Source organism: Epinephelus lanceolatus, chromosome 4, assembly GCF_041903045.1.
Source record: "Epinephelus lanceolatus isolate andai-2023 chromosome 4, ASM4190304v1, whole genome shotgun sequence".
Lineage (NCBI taxonomy): Eukaryota > Metazoa > Chordata > Actinopteri > Perciformes > Serranidae > Epinephelus > Epinephelus lanceolatus.
This window is the reverse complement of record NC_135737.1, coordinates 17,762,127-17,777,134: the sequence shown is the minus strand read 5'-3', so window position 1 is coordinate 17,777,134 and position 15,008 is coordinate 17,762,127. Positions and strand designations below refer to the sequence as shown.

General features: G+C 41.8%; 1 protein-coding gene across 4 annotated transcripts in view; it reads left to right on the top strand.

Moving 5' to 3' along the window:
- Window positions 1–268: 268 nt before the first annotated feature.
- The window catches only part of frya (furry homolog a (Drosophila)), a 54,711-nt gene continuing 39,971 nt past the window's right edge, over window positions 269–15,008 (top strand). For 3 of the 4 annotated variants that reach the window (XM_033631019.2, XM_078166961.1, XM_078166963.1), the window contains exons 1-2: window positions 269–633; window positions 12,382–12,581. In XM_033631019.2, the coding sequence (XP_033486910.2) occupies window positions 417–633; window positions 12,382–12,581 (417 nt within the window). In that variant the 5' untranslated portion in view covers window positions 269–416. Of the gene's footprint in view, window positions 634–5,370; window positions 5,656–12,381; window positions 12,582–15,008 lie in introns of those variants that run through there. The other variant, XM_078166962.1, reaches the window with a different exon arrangement.

Sequence of the window (15,008 nt, the reverse complement as noted above, 5' to 3'; positions counted from 1 at the left end):
CCAAGACAAATACAGGATATTTATTCAGGAATGCCTCATGGGCATACTGTAGGCGGGGATGTTGTAGCTGTCAGAGTGGCCTCTCTTTCCCTCTCCCTCCCTCTTTAGTTATGACTTTGCCCCTCTCTTCTCTGCCTCTTGCCTTTTTGCTGAAAAGAGGAGGGACTGCCTAAGTAATCCAATACCTGCCCAATTCATGAATGTTACTGTAACTTGCTGAACTGCCCTGACAAGTGTAGGGGTTAAAACACATTAACAGACCGAAGCTGACAGCTCAGGCTGCATCTCTGCACGGCAGAAATCTGCCGCCGACCAAGAGAAGTTTGTAAGAAAAGGAAAAGGAAGAGAAAAAATAGACACTACAGTGGAAAAGGAGGAGAAAACCTGGCACAGCTTCAAATGACTTCTTTGGAAGAATGATAGAAGTAGCTGTGGGCTCCCTGCCATCCAACATGTCTTTAGAGGAGAGTGCTGTAAGAGACATGGCTGAGAGTGAGACGGATTGCTCTGAGGGACTGGATGAGGTTGTCTTGGGGCGCATTGCCAACCTACCTCTGGACCCATTCCCACCCAGGGACTTCAGAGGGAAGTTTAAAAAGATGCGCCATAAGAAGAGGCCCACCATTCTTGAAAGTAGGTGTTGCTTTGACTCTGTGAAGCTCTGGTAATCGCCTCAAGAATTCTGTTTTTAATCTGGCAGAAATGTGTTTCTCAAAAAAAAATGTGGTGCAGAGGAGATGCCAGCATTTCAGCTACTACTGCAATCACTCTGTGAAATACCTCACCTCCCCACTGTATTTGTCATACTCACCTAGGAATCTGATGGCTTGTTAATAATGGAGTCAGATAGTGCAGGAGTATGTGCAGGACTACATCACACTATTTTGGATATATTGTGTGGTTTAGCTCATTTTGACAAATTAGCATTCTATCTGACCTCACTTTCCAAAATGTCTGCACCCCTTATGTTTTAGAAAAATAACTTGAAATAAATAGGGGCGTTACAGACCAGAATATCTTAGCAAAAATAAGGAGCAACTAGGAGTACCAAGAGAAAAGGAGAGTCAAGTGTTTAAGCTTGATAACCACAAAGATGGCTGAACTGGACAGACATACCTCACATTCCTAACCTTCATCAGAGCCTGATAATGCTTTTAATAAGTGCTTAATGTGTCAGAGGGGTCGCCCACCAAAAAACCTAATTAAGGAAAAATGTTTACAATCTTTTTTTTCAATCAGCAATGCTAGTTTATTCATCTGTTACACATGTTGCTTTGGGTGTTGCTGCCAAAAAAACAGATCTGCAAGCCCGGTAATTATGAAGGCATTACTGAAGTAGTTTCCTGTTGAAGAAGTGACACAGATCTTATCCAGTGTGCCAGTAAACTGTCAGAGCTTTACGTCCAAATGTTTGGCAGCAGTTATGCTGAAAAGTTTAAAGATATCCAGATAAGGTGTTCTGCCATAAACACGGTATTTAAGCTTCTTCAGAGTGGTCTGATATTTTAATGATATCCACTCCTGGCTGTTCTGATGTAGTTTGATATCAACACCAAGGTGTCTTCTCTGGCATGTTCATTACATATTCTTGTGATCTGCTTTGACAGTTTAGATATCTGTAGAAGCGTACAGTCTGCTTTATGGCTTTCTAGTGCAGTCACCTCAAATCTCTCTGAGAGACAGGTCCATTAAACAAGTTATAACTGCTTCTCAAATGATGGGAAGTTTGGGATATGTCTCTGTCGGTCCGCCTGTACTTTAACTTTTTCCTGTTTAGCAGCCTTGTCGAAAAAACATCTACAGTTATTCAGCGAGGGAATTACATAACCGTTTGCCCTACAGAGGGCCTCTTTCTGGACAAGTCAGGCTGACCAGATTATAGCTGATGGACAAGTCAAGGAAGTGAACTGTTTCTTCGGTGTTTAAAGAATCCATTTGGCCTGATTTCTGTTTGCTGTGACCATAATAGGCAAAGCAATTGCCCACAATTAGTCAAATTTGCTCTGATCGTACTCCTTATTGCTGTTTGTGTAGATAAAAGATTTCTTTCTAATCGTGGCCTGATCATATCTAAGAACAAAGTTGATTTGCAGATTCCTCAACTTTATCAGAACGTTATCAGATTACTGGTAACTTAAAGAAAGAGCTGATTGTAGAGTTTGTGCTCTAACCCTCAGAATGATACCATGCAATCTAGTTAAAATAATGATGTTGACTTAATCTATCAGGGTGGGGAGATGTTTGCTGATCAGGCAGAGATACTGGCAGTATTGGAAGATTTCCTTAGTTCAGGCAGAAATGGAAGATACCTGTGTAGCTTTTTACTGTCTTTACTTCATAGATGTGTTAAAAGACACCACAGATGAACCAAAATAGAAGGGACATATGGATTTGTGTGAACAGCATTAATGCAAGTGTGATATCCTCACCAGCTACAGTATATCATCACCCTTTGAACTGTATTAGTGTCAGCATCACTTTATGTAAGCTCTGACATCTGCTCACTTTATGTGCTGGTTACAGCATCAGTAGCAACCTCAAAGCTTAGCCACACAGTGCTGTTATAGTGTCCACCACTGACTTCATTAATCTGTTATGGCGTGACAGGAAGCATAACAAGTTGGAAACCCAACCCTCATAAACGATGACTCAAGTCACAACAGCTCTTTTGTACAAGGTGGTTTATTTAGTGGTGCCAAAATAAAAACAAAGGCACTGCTGTGGGAAGGAGGGTGGGATTATTATACACAGGCATACTATGAGACAGTGCACATAACAAAAATGTCCTGTGTCCAGATGAAGCAGCCAGGCAGCACTGTGTTGGGTAGAGTCAGGACACCTGAGACCCTGAAGTGTGTGTTTACCAAACACTGCGACCAGTGATGGCTTTTCCATCACAGAGTGTATTATGTAATGAAGGTCAAGTGGCTGTCACTTGATGGACAGACAGAGTTCTGATAGGATTATACTAAGAGGGGCAGTAGAGGAAGGGGGATTGGAGGATGTGTTTTACTGTCCATATGGTTGATGACATGCATCTACTTTTTACATTGCAAAATGTTGTCAAGATTGGATTGAACTGTTACATGTCCAGAAGAAGCAGCAGTGAAGTTTGTTTTCATTTTAATTTAGTCAAAGGGTCGTAAGATTCATTTAAAAAAGTGTTTAACTGCTGGAAAGATGATCTTTTCATAAAACTGGGCTGCCTGTGCTCTAAAAATGCTTTTGAAATTGGTGCTATATGACAACAGAGAAAACAGAGGATAAGGGCTGTGGCATTTGCTTTTGCTCAAGCGGTAGAAAACCTATAACTACAGTACCAGAGTACACTGTACCACATCGGATCAACAAATGCTCCCGCTGATACGTGCTGTAATCTGAGCTTGGCTGTTTTCCACGAGAAACAATATGGTGGCCGGCTAGTAAAAAACTATCTTAAATTACAATTACACAGTAAGCTAAAATATGTTTCTGAAAACATTTGAGGGGAGAAATAGACAACATAGTAATAGAATCTTGGTTTGTATTTTATCTTAGTTTTCCTGTTTGACCATCTTGGTGTTTATCATAGTCAAGTAAGGATCCTGAAACAGCTGAATTTTAAGGATGCTGTCATCCAATCTTGCTGAAGGACTGTTCCAATGTCAAGGATCCCTCAAATTCTACCCAGGAACCAGTCCTTCCTTCAGATAATTTTTAAGGATGAATATGTGTATCCTCAGCAGGCATGAAATACCCTCAATTCTTTGCACACCATTTGGCGGAAATGAAAGCGGGGTCTCTTCAGTGATGCTCACCTGGGTACTCACTAGCCTATTCCAATGTGTGTTCACTGAAAGCTCGGAAGGAGTCTTGCCTAGCCTCTGTAGGACCTGAGCTGCAAGGATCTGTCCTACCAAGGAAGCATCCTTGGCTTTGAGAAGCAGTGTTTGTTTTCGTAATACAGGAAACAGCATGCCGCACACTTTCTGTTCACAAATTCTCAGATTACAGCCAAACAGTTCACTAAAATATGTTTCTGTAGGTGTTTTAGGTTAGAAATGGGAAATATGGTGACAGAATAATGGTCTTTATTTGATCTGTCTGGTTTTTACAGTTTAAGAGTTAAAGAGAGAGAGAGAGAGAGAGAGAAAATCTGCTTCCGTGCTCTTGTGTTCCCATGGTGGTGGGCATACAAAAATCAGACAAAAAATGCTGAGGTACAAACTGTAGTTGGAGCAGCAGCCGTAAAGCTATAGCAAAAAATGACATGGATTTGAGCTGAGAGGTGAGCAGGGAGATCTGGGAAGTACACCACAGTTCATGTACACATACTGACCACGTTATTATGATAGAAAGCTGGTCGAAAATCAGCAAGGTATCCCTTTAACAGCATCCATAAAATGAGGGAATTTTACTGGTTTGGCTGAAAACACAGAAGTGTGTAAATACAAATGTTGACATGTTTTAGATAGCATTTTCAGCAAGACTGCAATATATTTTTCCTAACTGATTTCTTTTCTGTTATTCAGACAATAATAATTGGGGGGCACGCTGCTGCTTGATTTAAGAAATGATAATGATAGTGCTGAAACTATTACACAAGCCATTAATTAATCACGGTCTTAAACTAGTATGTTATAATAGCTGCTAGACAGAAATTATTTGATTATATTGTTAATTACTTATTTGTGATTTGGTGTGTTAATTACTTTTTTCAGCAACTGTTGTTCAGCCAAAATAAACAAGTTGAATATGTCACCCTCTGGGAACCTTATTCCCTTTTATCTGATGCTTTTTAGATAAACGGATTATGAAGCTATTCATAATAGCTAGATTGTTGTAAAATAAAAACAATAACTCCCCCCTAATGATAATAATAACAAAAGTCTGTGAAAAATTAAAGGAATTCACACTGTTTGACTAACTTGACTTGACAGCTGTTTAAAGATGGTGCTGTTAAGACATAAAGGGGTTAAAAGCCAACAGTCAGCCCCTGCTCCCATGCAGATCCCCTGTGTGCAGTTAATCCCATCTGCTTGCTGATCACTTTAGTGTCTTCTTCTTTCCACTGCTCTCCCAGATGTTCCCTGTTATGTGTCATACTTCCCGCGTTCTCCATCTCCTCTGTCAGTGGCGGCGGCCCGTCAGATGCTCCCAGTCACGCTGAAAGACGCACAAGCCCAGCGCTGTCACCGTTATCAGGCCTTGCACGCAGACAAACAGTAGTTATTATTAACTGCACTCCGCTAAGAGGATTGCTTCCTGCACTCTCAGCCTCCGCGCAGTTATTTAAAGGGAGCTTGCATTGCCGCCCACTGCCTGCCACAGCTTTACAGAGAGAGAGAGGGAGAGAGATGTTGAGAGAGAGTGAAGGGAAGAGGAGAGAGAGAGAGAGAGAGAGAGGGCTGATAGCCAAGGACAGGACACAAGAGGAGGGGTAAAGCAGTGCTAGTGTGTTTTCTCAGGGTCTTGTCAGCACAGCATTGTGTGCGTCACAGAGAGGTGACAGCAGGCGCTACCTGCTGGTCCCAGCTCAGCTGCTGCTGCTGCTACTGGAGGGAAATCACAAGTAGAGGGGGGACACTCAACGGGAAGCTGCAGCCATGGCCAGCCAGCAGGACTCGGGCTTCTTTGAAATCAGCATCAAATCCCTGCTGAAATCGTGGAGTGGTAGTGAGTAGCAGTTTGTCTCTTGTTGTTGTGGGTTTTGTCCTCAGCTGACAGAGCTGACCGACTGGCTGAGGCTGAAGCTCTACTGGGAACCTGACTTTAGCCTCTCTTTAGCCTGTTGTGGTCCGTCATGAGGATGCGCTGTTGGTTGTTGCAGACTGAGCTGATATCATTGTACAGCACACCACTTGCTGCAGACTTGAAAGCATCATACTTTTAGCCACAGAGCACCATACTCCAAAAGGTTTTCAGTTGTCTCATAGCAACAGCCAGGGACATAACTTCAGATATCTAGCAAGAGTTATTGGCTCAGAAGAAGTTGCTCATTATACACATGCTCACTGTGGTACACTTACTATTACTCGGGTTAACCGGTGTATTACACAGTAAGTACTGCTGCTGATGGTGATTTAGCATCTCATTTCTGCTGCTTTTCTTTAAGTTCTTATCTTACTTTAGTGTGTGAGTCTCTGACAGAGTCTAAATAGCTCTTATTAAATGGGAGGGCACTGTAATAGGATTAGTGGAGGTTCAGCTTGGTTGCATATTCTGTCCAGAGCTCACAGCTCCACTGCCTCCCATTGTGGCTCACGAGGATGGGATTGGATGCCTCTGTGCATCTGATCATGGCATTATTCTGTTTCATTTAAGATATGAGAGGTGAACTATAAAGTCGGACTCCATTTGGAAGTAAAACAAACCAGGAAATGCCCCTCCTGGGTCAGTGAAACACCTCCCAATTACAGTTTAGCAACTAAAGCCACATCTTCCATGGAACTCCTTAAAATCTGAAGTGAGTCATGCTTGCAAGTGAGCTTCACCTCTCAGGCAGCGTGGCAGCTTCAGTATATGTCTTGAATATGAATGAAAAGCGACACCATAGAACATGCTGTCCTTGTCTACACACTCAACATTGAGCCATCTCCTGATGATGTTGCATAATCCTCAGAGTGGGTCACTTTGCTGATAAAGGCACATGCGTTCATTGTACTGTATCAGCAGCGACCGACAGCTATGCATTTAACATTTTTCATTAAATATGAGATCTCCTCATTTCATCTCTCTGCTCCCATTTACGTGAGCTGTTACATAATAAATCACAAGATGGCAACAGAGACAGTGTAGTTTATAAATACTCTTCTCAAAACACTAGGATTCTAGACACATATTGGCTGCTGATATGGAAATAAGAAATAATATGTTTAGCTCTTAATTATTGAACATATAAAAACTGATCAGGATTGAATAAGTTCCTGGAACCAGCAGTGTGTGTTTCCCTGCTCTCTATCAGATACTGTATGCACTGTGACCACAAGGTAAACAAAGCCAAGGTCCTTTAGACAGTGGTCTCTTATAAGTTAGTGTGTCCAGCTCTAATAACAGTGACAACCAGCAGCACAGAACTGGCATTGTGTAGCAGCGGCATCAGGTCTGGTGTACAAATTGCCTGAAGGCCGGTCCACCATCAGCCAATCAGAGTAGGAGATGAGCTGCAATGAGCCAAGCGCAGCAGTGCTCCTCTGATGAGTAGTCAAACGTGTTGTTGTCCAGGCCAGTTGCCATTTATTTTATTGTTATGAAATGCACTTGCACTCATTTTCTCATTAGTTTTAGCGTAGTGTAACTATGTGTGCAGTACTTGTGCTCTATTTTGGAGGAGCTAAAAAACATGTATCAATTGTGAATGAAATTGCAGAAGTTGTACACACAAGCCCGTTCCATTTAGCTTGAAGAGACAGATGCAGGCATTTTTACGAGGACTTACATAAATGAAATGCTCTCTCGCAGCAGGCAGCAGTTTCCAGCATGATGTCAGCTCGCTAAAACAGGGCTGATGGTCAGTAGTTTGAGACTGACATTTTAATCTGCTTTTCACAGAGGTCTGTAATCACTCTCTCACTCTTTCCACTCTGCCCATTTTTGGGACACTCAAACTGTGAACTTGTGATAATGTATTAGCAGTAGAATGTTGTTGCTCCATTGGCTCCAGCTGTCACCTCCTCTTTTGATAAATATTTCAGCAAAAAATAGTTCAGCTTCAACTTCAGACAGCATTCCAGGATCTAAATTAAGCCATAGATTAAATGTAAGCTCCAGAGACTTATTCTGTTTCATTTTAAGATGGAAACGTAGTCAGTGTGGCACATCTGGTTGTTAACAGGGACTCTGCTTGTTTCCTTTGACCTAAAACTTTATGATCTAAACCAGACGACAGTGTTTTCCCGCTCATTACGTTACATGACGCAAACTCCCACCTTTGGTGAAGCACCTAAGAACAGTGTCCCTTTATACCAAGCCTGCAAGTATAATAAATACTGTACAGTGTTGGAGGAGAGGATTCAATCACTCCAACTTGTCAAATACCAGCGCTTGGTCAGTGGCCCTCGTCATCAGACAACGACACACCAAGGCACCCTTCAGTGGCAGTGTGAGATGCCCCAAACTGCATCTTTTTGTTGGTCCAGGCAAGCACCATGGTATAAAGAGCAAAAAAAGTCTGTACAGGATGGGCAGGTGGGGTTGTAAATAGGTCAGACAAACATGGACTTTCACCCTGCTGTTCGTGTCCTGAGTGAAACCAAAAGTCAGTCGACTTATTTTATTACATGTGGTGTGCTGGTATGTGTAGTGACATACTGTATGTCACATTACGTAATGTTACATTACGATAGTAACAAATGTACTTATCTTAAGCCAAATCATTATGTATTTTTCTGAACCCAACCATGTGCTTAAGGAATTAAACCTAAAAACCAAGTGTTTTATCTATGTGTAAGTTTATTTTGAAAAGAGACTGTATGTCTTTAACAAGTTGAAACTGCACATTTCCTGTGAAAATTGAAGTTTATTTTAAAAAGACACAATGCCTGTAAGAGCGTAAATCGTCTTGCTATCCCTGTGCATCCAAAACTGATGCAGGAGGAATATCTAGCGTGTCATATTTTAAAATATAGCACCACTGAGAAAGAGTGAGTATGACATGTTGGGAAATGAGTATGGAGTGAGAATGTGTTGATTAAATAGTAATGTTTTGCAGTTTCAAAGCCTGTATTGCCCACTATTCTCTCACAGAAATGCAGAGTCAATGATTCTCACAGCAGCTGAATAAAGTGCTCCCAAAGGTCTGTGTTGATATTGGAATTTTAGTTCCGGTTAAGGATTTCAGTGGCATCTAAATATCCACCCACTCTGTTCACAAACGACTGCTAAAGTGGTTGTTTACTCAGTGGGACAGTCTCCGTGGATGCATATAGTTAACAGCATTCTTTGGACGTGTGTGTGTGTTTGTGGGTGCATGGGGGTGTATGTGCCTGGGTGCGTGCAAGAGAGACACTTGTTAGCCTGTTTGCATTGTCCTCTAGGGAGCACCACCATGCTCAGGGTGTTTCCAGCGCTGGCGATGATGTAATGCACACTGTGCCCGAGCTCCTTGTTTGCGGAGTCACATGTCGCGTCTGAGTCTTCGTACAGCACCCAGAGCAACAGAAAGGGCTTGATATGCACACTGGTTGCTTTCTTCACATCTCATTTCCAGTTTAAGTAATTGACATGGGATAATTTCGATAAAATGATATGTTGATTTAATTTATCTATTAAGTTATGCCCTGTAAAATGTTTGTTAAATTAGATTTGCATCCAGATTCTCTGTTGCTGGGAAGTCACCTAAAAACCTAGTGCTTGAAAAAGTAAAAAAAAAAAATTTTGAGAAGTGTGCCGAAGCATGGGCCTGATCAAAAGTGGTGTTTACACTCGGGTCATCTGTTCCTTGTGTTTTAGGATGGTGGCAGAAAAGGGGAGGGCTGCTCTGTCAGTATAGTGTGTACCCCGGGATAAATATAGTCACACAACTATGCCACCATAGCATGTTGAACCTCATCACTGTGCTGTGCCTCAGCTAAAAATTCCTGCCTGACCTTCACTCTTGGAAGGCAACGGTTGGTCACAAGGCTAGAGGAAGCCATAGCAGAGGCAGCTCAGAGAGAGTGAGAGAGAGAGAGGGAGTGAGATCTGGCGATTGCGTGGTCTCTGGTACCAAACACTACTCCCACTTTTTAACACACACCCGCTGTTGGCTCTGTGCGCCATGGAAACTATGCCCAGCAGGACAGAGCCAGCTGACACACAAGACATGGACGTTGGTGGATTTTACTAGCAAGATTTTGTCTTGATTCAGGACAACCCTGGATACCATATCCTCCTTCCCCACTATGGACGGGACGGCTGTGTGCTGGAGTAAGGCCAGCGTCATCAGCTTCATCAAAGGCCTGGGTAGGTGCTGAGTTGCCACAAGTGAGGGAAGCATGTTCTGAAAGCTGTTGGAGATCGTCACACGTGCTGGGGATTCCTTGAAAGATATTGAAACGCCACATGTCCCGAAAAGACCTGGAGAAGAAGCGTTAACTGGTTCCACAGTGATTCTCCAGCTTCTCTTGTGCAGCTTTGTCAGAGCTGCATACTATTACTGTGCAGCCTCCAGAAATGCTGATTGAAACTTTGCTAAACTCCTGTCTTGTTTTCTTCCCTGCACAACATGTGCTGATGCATATCTCAGTTCCCGGTTCTTTTGTGTGCATTTGTTTGCAGTTTCCTTCAACTACTTGTAAAGAGGTAATAGCTTGGAGTAAAGCAATTTAGGTAATTCGTTAGTGCCGTTTTTATCCTCTCAACCTTTGATCTGCAAGAAAATTGATGTTCCTGCTTTTGATTCCTCTTTTGGCAGACTACAGAAGTCATTAAATTAAATTGCCAGTTATCTGACTCCTTTGTAGGTTTATGTCTTGTCACAACATGAACATAAATTACTTGAGTTTCAGGGTTCATCAGGTCTCCATGGGTTGTGTTGTTAAGCGTGATGTACAGTATACTTGCTGATTTTTACACTGAACAGAATGGACCACTTTGATGATAATTAAAAAACCTGTATGTACTCCTTTAAAACATGCTTCAGATTTCTGTAGGGCTGACCCAAATGCTTCAAAGCTTTGAAGTTTTGCTTGTTGCTATGATTATCAAGGTCAAAATCAGTATTGTTTATATATATGCCCCAAATATACCATAAATTAGGAAATAGTTGTCCAACATTATTCATTATGCATCAGCAGTAATTATTTTTAGTTACTCTCAGACAAGGACATTTAAACTTTTGAGACTCTGACTTGCTCTCATCTAATGTCAGTCACTAGCAATCCAGCACTACAATATGTGACAGGCTTAAAGATATGATAGCAAGATATCAAAAACATCAAGTGTGTGGAGTAGTTTCATATTTTGTAAAGATGACGCCCAAAAGTAGAGATATGCCAAGGGCAACCGCTGTGTAACGAATCTACAAGTTTGGCAAGTCACCTGAAAGGTGTAAGTAACAGCTTAGCCATCTTCAAAGTATTCTTTTTTCCTAGCTGTTATGGCTAATGTGTGACCTGCGTGCTAACAAAGTGGCTAATTGTCATGTTAGGTGCATCAGCTGATGTCCTCGCTTTCATCCCCCACCCCGTCGAAGCTGTGATTAATCTGAAAATTTCTCACTGAAGCTTCAAAGCTCAAAAACTGGTGTATAGGACAGACCTAGATTTTTTCACATTTGTGATGAAGTGTTAGAACCTCCAGCGTGGCCATCTCTGGCTAACTCAGTAACAGTTTTTTTTTGTTTTTTTTTAAAATATATTTAATATAATTTTAATTCAACATTTCTTATTGTAGTCTCAGAGAAATTTCTCAATATGACAGTTGCACTTTGCACAAATATGTAGCAAGGCTGAGGTGTTTCCAAATACTGTGTATTGTCTTGGCAAGCTCTAAACACAGCAGCTTTAACCAGGAATTTAAACTGTTGTGATCCAATTTTGGTCCATAATTTAATAGCAAAGAAAACAAACCTCATGCTGACCACACAGTCTGGTGTTTGATACATGCCTCTGACAGATATAATGTGCTTCTGACACTGTGCAGGCTGCTCTTTGCTGCTGCTGGTGTGATTTCTGTCCAGTCATATTTATTTATTACATGAACACACACACACACGCTTACACACTCAGAATGCAGTGGCTGAAGGGAATGTGGTTCTCATTGTGAGGCAGTAAGTCTCCTCTGTCCTCTCTGAATATTTTACACTTCAGATTTATGACTGTTGGTGAGGTGGACGTGCAGTTAGAGGTTACAGAGTTTCAGGCTAAATAAAAATCTCACAGCTCTAATGAGATGTTTGTATGCAGTTCTTTACTATGTTTAGCACTTTTGTGTCTGGAGGCAGTGGAGTGTAACACTGAGGTAAATTTTAACTTCTGTGATAGTTTGTGGGGGTTTTATGGCCCAAACCAAGCCATCCCTAATTAAACGTGGGCCACATCATAACACTGGCTGAAGGATGGTCACATGCACAAGATTTTTGCTTCCCTCAAAGGGCAATGACATCTTTGGTACGAAATGAAAACACCAGCTGTTGGCCGTGATGGTTTAATTTCCATACGCGCTGTGTTCACTGTAGCAGGAGGAAAGAAAGTGCAGACTCGGGGCAAGCCGGTGCCCTTTGGACAGTCTCCCTCAGGAATGTTCAACATGTTGGGAACTTTATGTCCATGTTTGGAAGCTTCTCAGTAATACTCTATTCGGTGATCTCTCTTTGTAAACAGATCTGTGGCTGGTCCTGTCTCACTCATTTGTGCTTGATTTGGCAATGTTTGACTCAACAAAATTGCTTCCCATCTCATGCTTTTTGTGTTGTTTCCACAGCTTCGCCCGTGGGGAACGGATACATTAAACCCCCCATCCCTCCAGTCTGCTGTCCTCAGGGAGAGAAGGGTCCCCCAGCCATGATGCCCATCAGCATTGACCCGGAGAGCAAGCCGGGCGAGTACGTCCTCAAGAGCCTTTTCGCCAACTTCACCACCATGTCGGAGCGCAAGATCCGCATCATCATGGCTGAGCCACTGGTGAGTCAGCAGAGAGTGACAGACTGAAGGGTTACTGCTCTTTGTGTCCTGTGGAGACTGATTGTTGTTGCACTTTTTAAAGATGTGTGCAGATTGTCATGTGTGTTTTGCTTCAGAAGTTAAGACAAAATCAGAAATTGGCTGTTGGTATTATCAGAGAAAGGTGATGTCATGTTTTGAGTGCTCTTAAGCAGGCCTCCTAACTTTTTCTTAAACTGCTTATCTAAGGTTGCATGACTATGAGTTGGGTGTGCAGTTTAATCAAAGCTTGAGTAGAGTTGTTACAGATTGTTCCATTTTAATCATTTCAGAGGCTGCTAAAATTGTATTAGATTATAGAAGAAGAAAGAAGAAGTAGAAAAAAGCAAATGTTAGAGGAGTTGCGCTCCGACATGGTGGGAAATTTTAGTTTTTTCTTGTTTGCTGCCCTGTTAATCATGTTGTGACCCCCTGTGGGTGTCCAGACCTCCAGGTTGTGAACTGCTTTAACAAGGTCTGACGGGAAGCCTGATAAATAGGCCCACAGTAGCTGGCTTGACAGTGATAAATTAGAAACAGTGGTGAGAAGAGTATTTAGATCCTTTACTTAAGTAAGTACCATTACAACAAATTGAAAATACACAAGTAAAGGTAATCAGAATCATACTTCAATAAAAGTATAATAACTATTACTAGCAGAATGTACTTAAAGCTGTAGTTGGTAACTTTTATAAAAAGTTACTTTTTGTCAAATTTGCCTAAACGTTCACTACATTCAGATTGTAGTGCTTCTGATGGCCTTACTGTACATGAACAAAAACAGCCAATCAGAGGAGAGGAGTCTCCGACGCAACTGCCAATCATGTCAATCACTGCTCATGACCTGCAGTGAAACTAGGCAGTGCCGATCAAATATGAATCAGGATTCTGTTATTGCTTTGCCTATTTCTCACCTCAAATGTTTTCAGAAACACATTTTAGTGTACTGTTTATCTGTAACATGAGAAATTTGGTTCAGTAGGTGGATGGTGCTTGCTCCTTCCGTTGACTCCTTCCAACATGACAACTAAAATATGTGTCTGAAAACATCTGAGGTGAGAAATAGACAATGCAGTAACAGAATCTTGATTCATATTTGATCAGCGCTGCCTAGTTGGGCAGTTTGGCCGCACACTAACAGTGACTAACAGCTGAGATAAACACTCTGATTGGTTTTCTGATTGGTTTGGTATTCAGTGCACTGGGTTTGATTCTAGCGAGCGCTGTAAGGAGGAGTAGGAAGATAAGGAGTGAAATTATTTTTTCACAGACTATTTGTCTCATGTACTCCTGTCAGAACAAAGTGAGAGTTTCAGCAAAAAAAAGACAAAACGTTTTTTTGATTAAAGTTACCAACTGAAGCTTTAAGTAAGGGATAATGTATAATGAGCCGGTGAATGAAACCCCTCCGCTGCGCGTCGGGTTTCTATTCCCCTGTCGGGAGTTATTTTCCCAGTATTCACCGGCTCATTATACATTATCCCGCTTATTACACGGCTAATTATCAGTTAAATAAATAATGTTGTCTGCCTCTGCGAAGTGCACTAAAACCGACCGGATTCGACAACTTTTGGTGAAAGTTTTGTACTCACCCAGGCTTAGTGGACTGAACCGAGGCATAAAACTCGCGTAAAATGTCATTAAGCATGACTGCCGAGTGTGTATTCAAATCCGTCTTCTTTTGTTTTTGGCAGAGAAAATCCGTAGGTATTCTTTTTCTTCAGCGGCATCCGTTAAAATCAGCCACTTCTGTTTGTTTTTCCCTCGGAAGTTGTTTGACAACTGCAGTGTTGCAGGGCAGCATCCCTAGCAACGCTGGGCTACATAGCAACTGTGTGTAATGACCGTTGCTACTAGCAGCGGTCATTACACAGTAATATCAGACCGCAGAATGCCGCTACTGACCAATCAGAATACAGCATTTAATAGAGCCGTGTAATAAGTCTCAGTAATGCACATGTAGCGTTTTACTGTTGTAGCTGGTCAAGATACATTGTTTTAACTCCTCCATGTACAGTTCGTACATTTCCGGAGATCTGGCCCCTTCAAAGACTCACAAGATACATCTGAGGGGTTGTAAGATGATTATGTGGTAGAAAAGAAGAAAAACAAAGTTCTGCCACACAAATTTTATTCATATTTTTTCTTCTAACCTTTGGTGAAACTGCTAACGACTCATAGCCATCTGAAATATGACAAAGTGGCCCAACTAGGTAAAAGTGTAAGGGATCACAAGCCAAGAAGGTTGACAACCACTGGTTTACTTTTTATAATGCATTGTTTCTTATAGGCTTATCATAAGGTTTGCTTCATCACCTGGTTTGTGATGTATTTACAATGCGCTGATATATGTTTTGGTGACAATAGGCAGCTTGACTCGTGCTAATGAAGCTCCTTACAGTTTATACA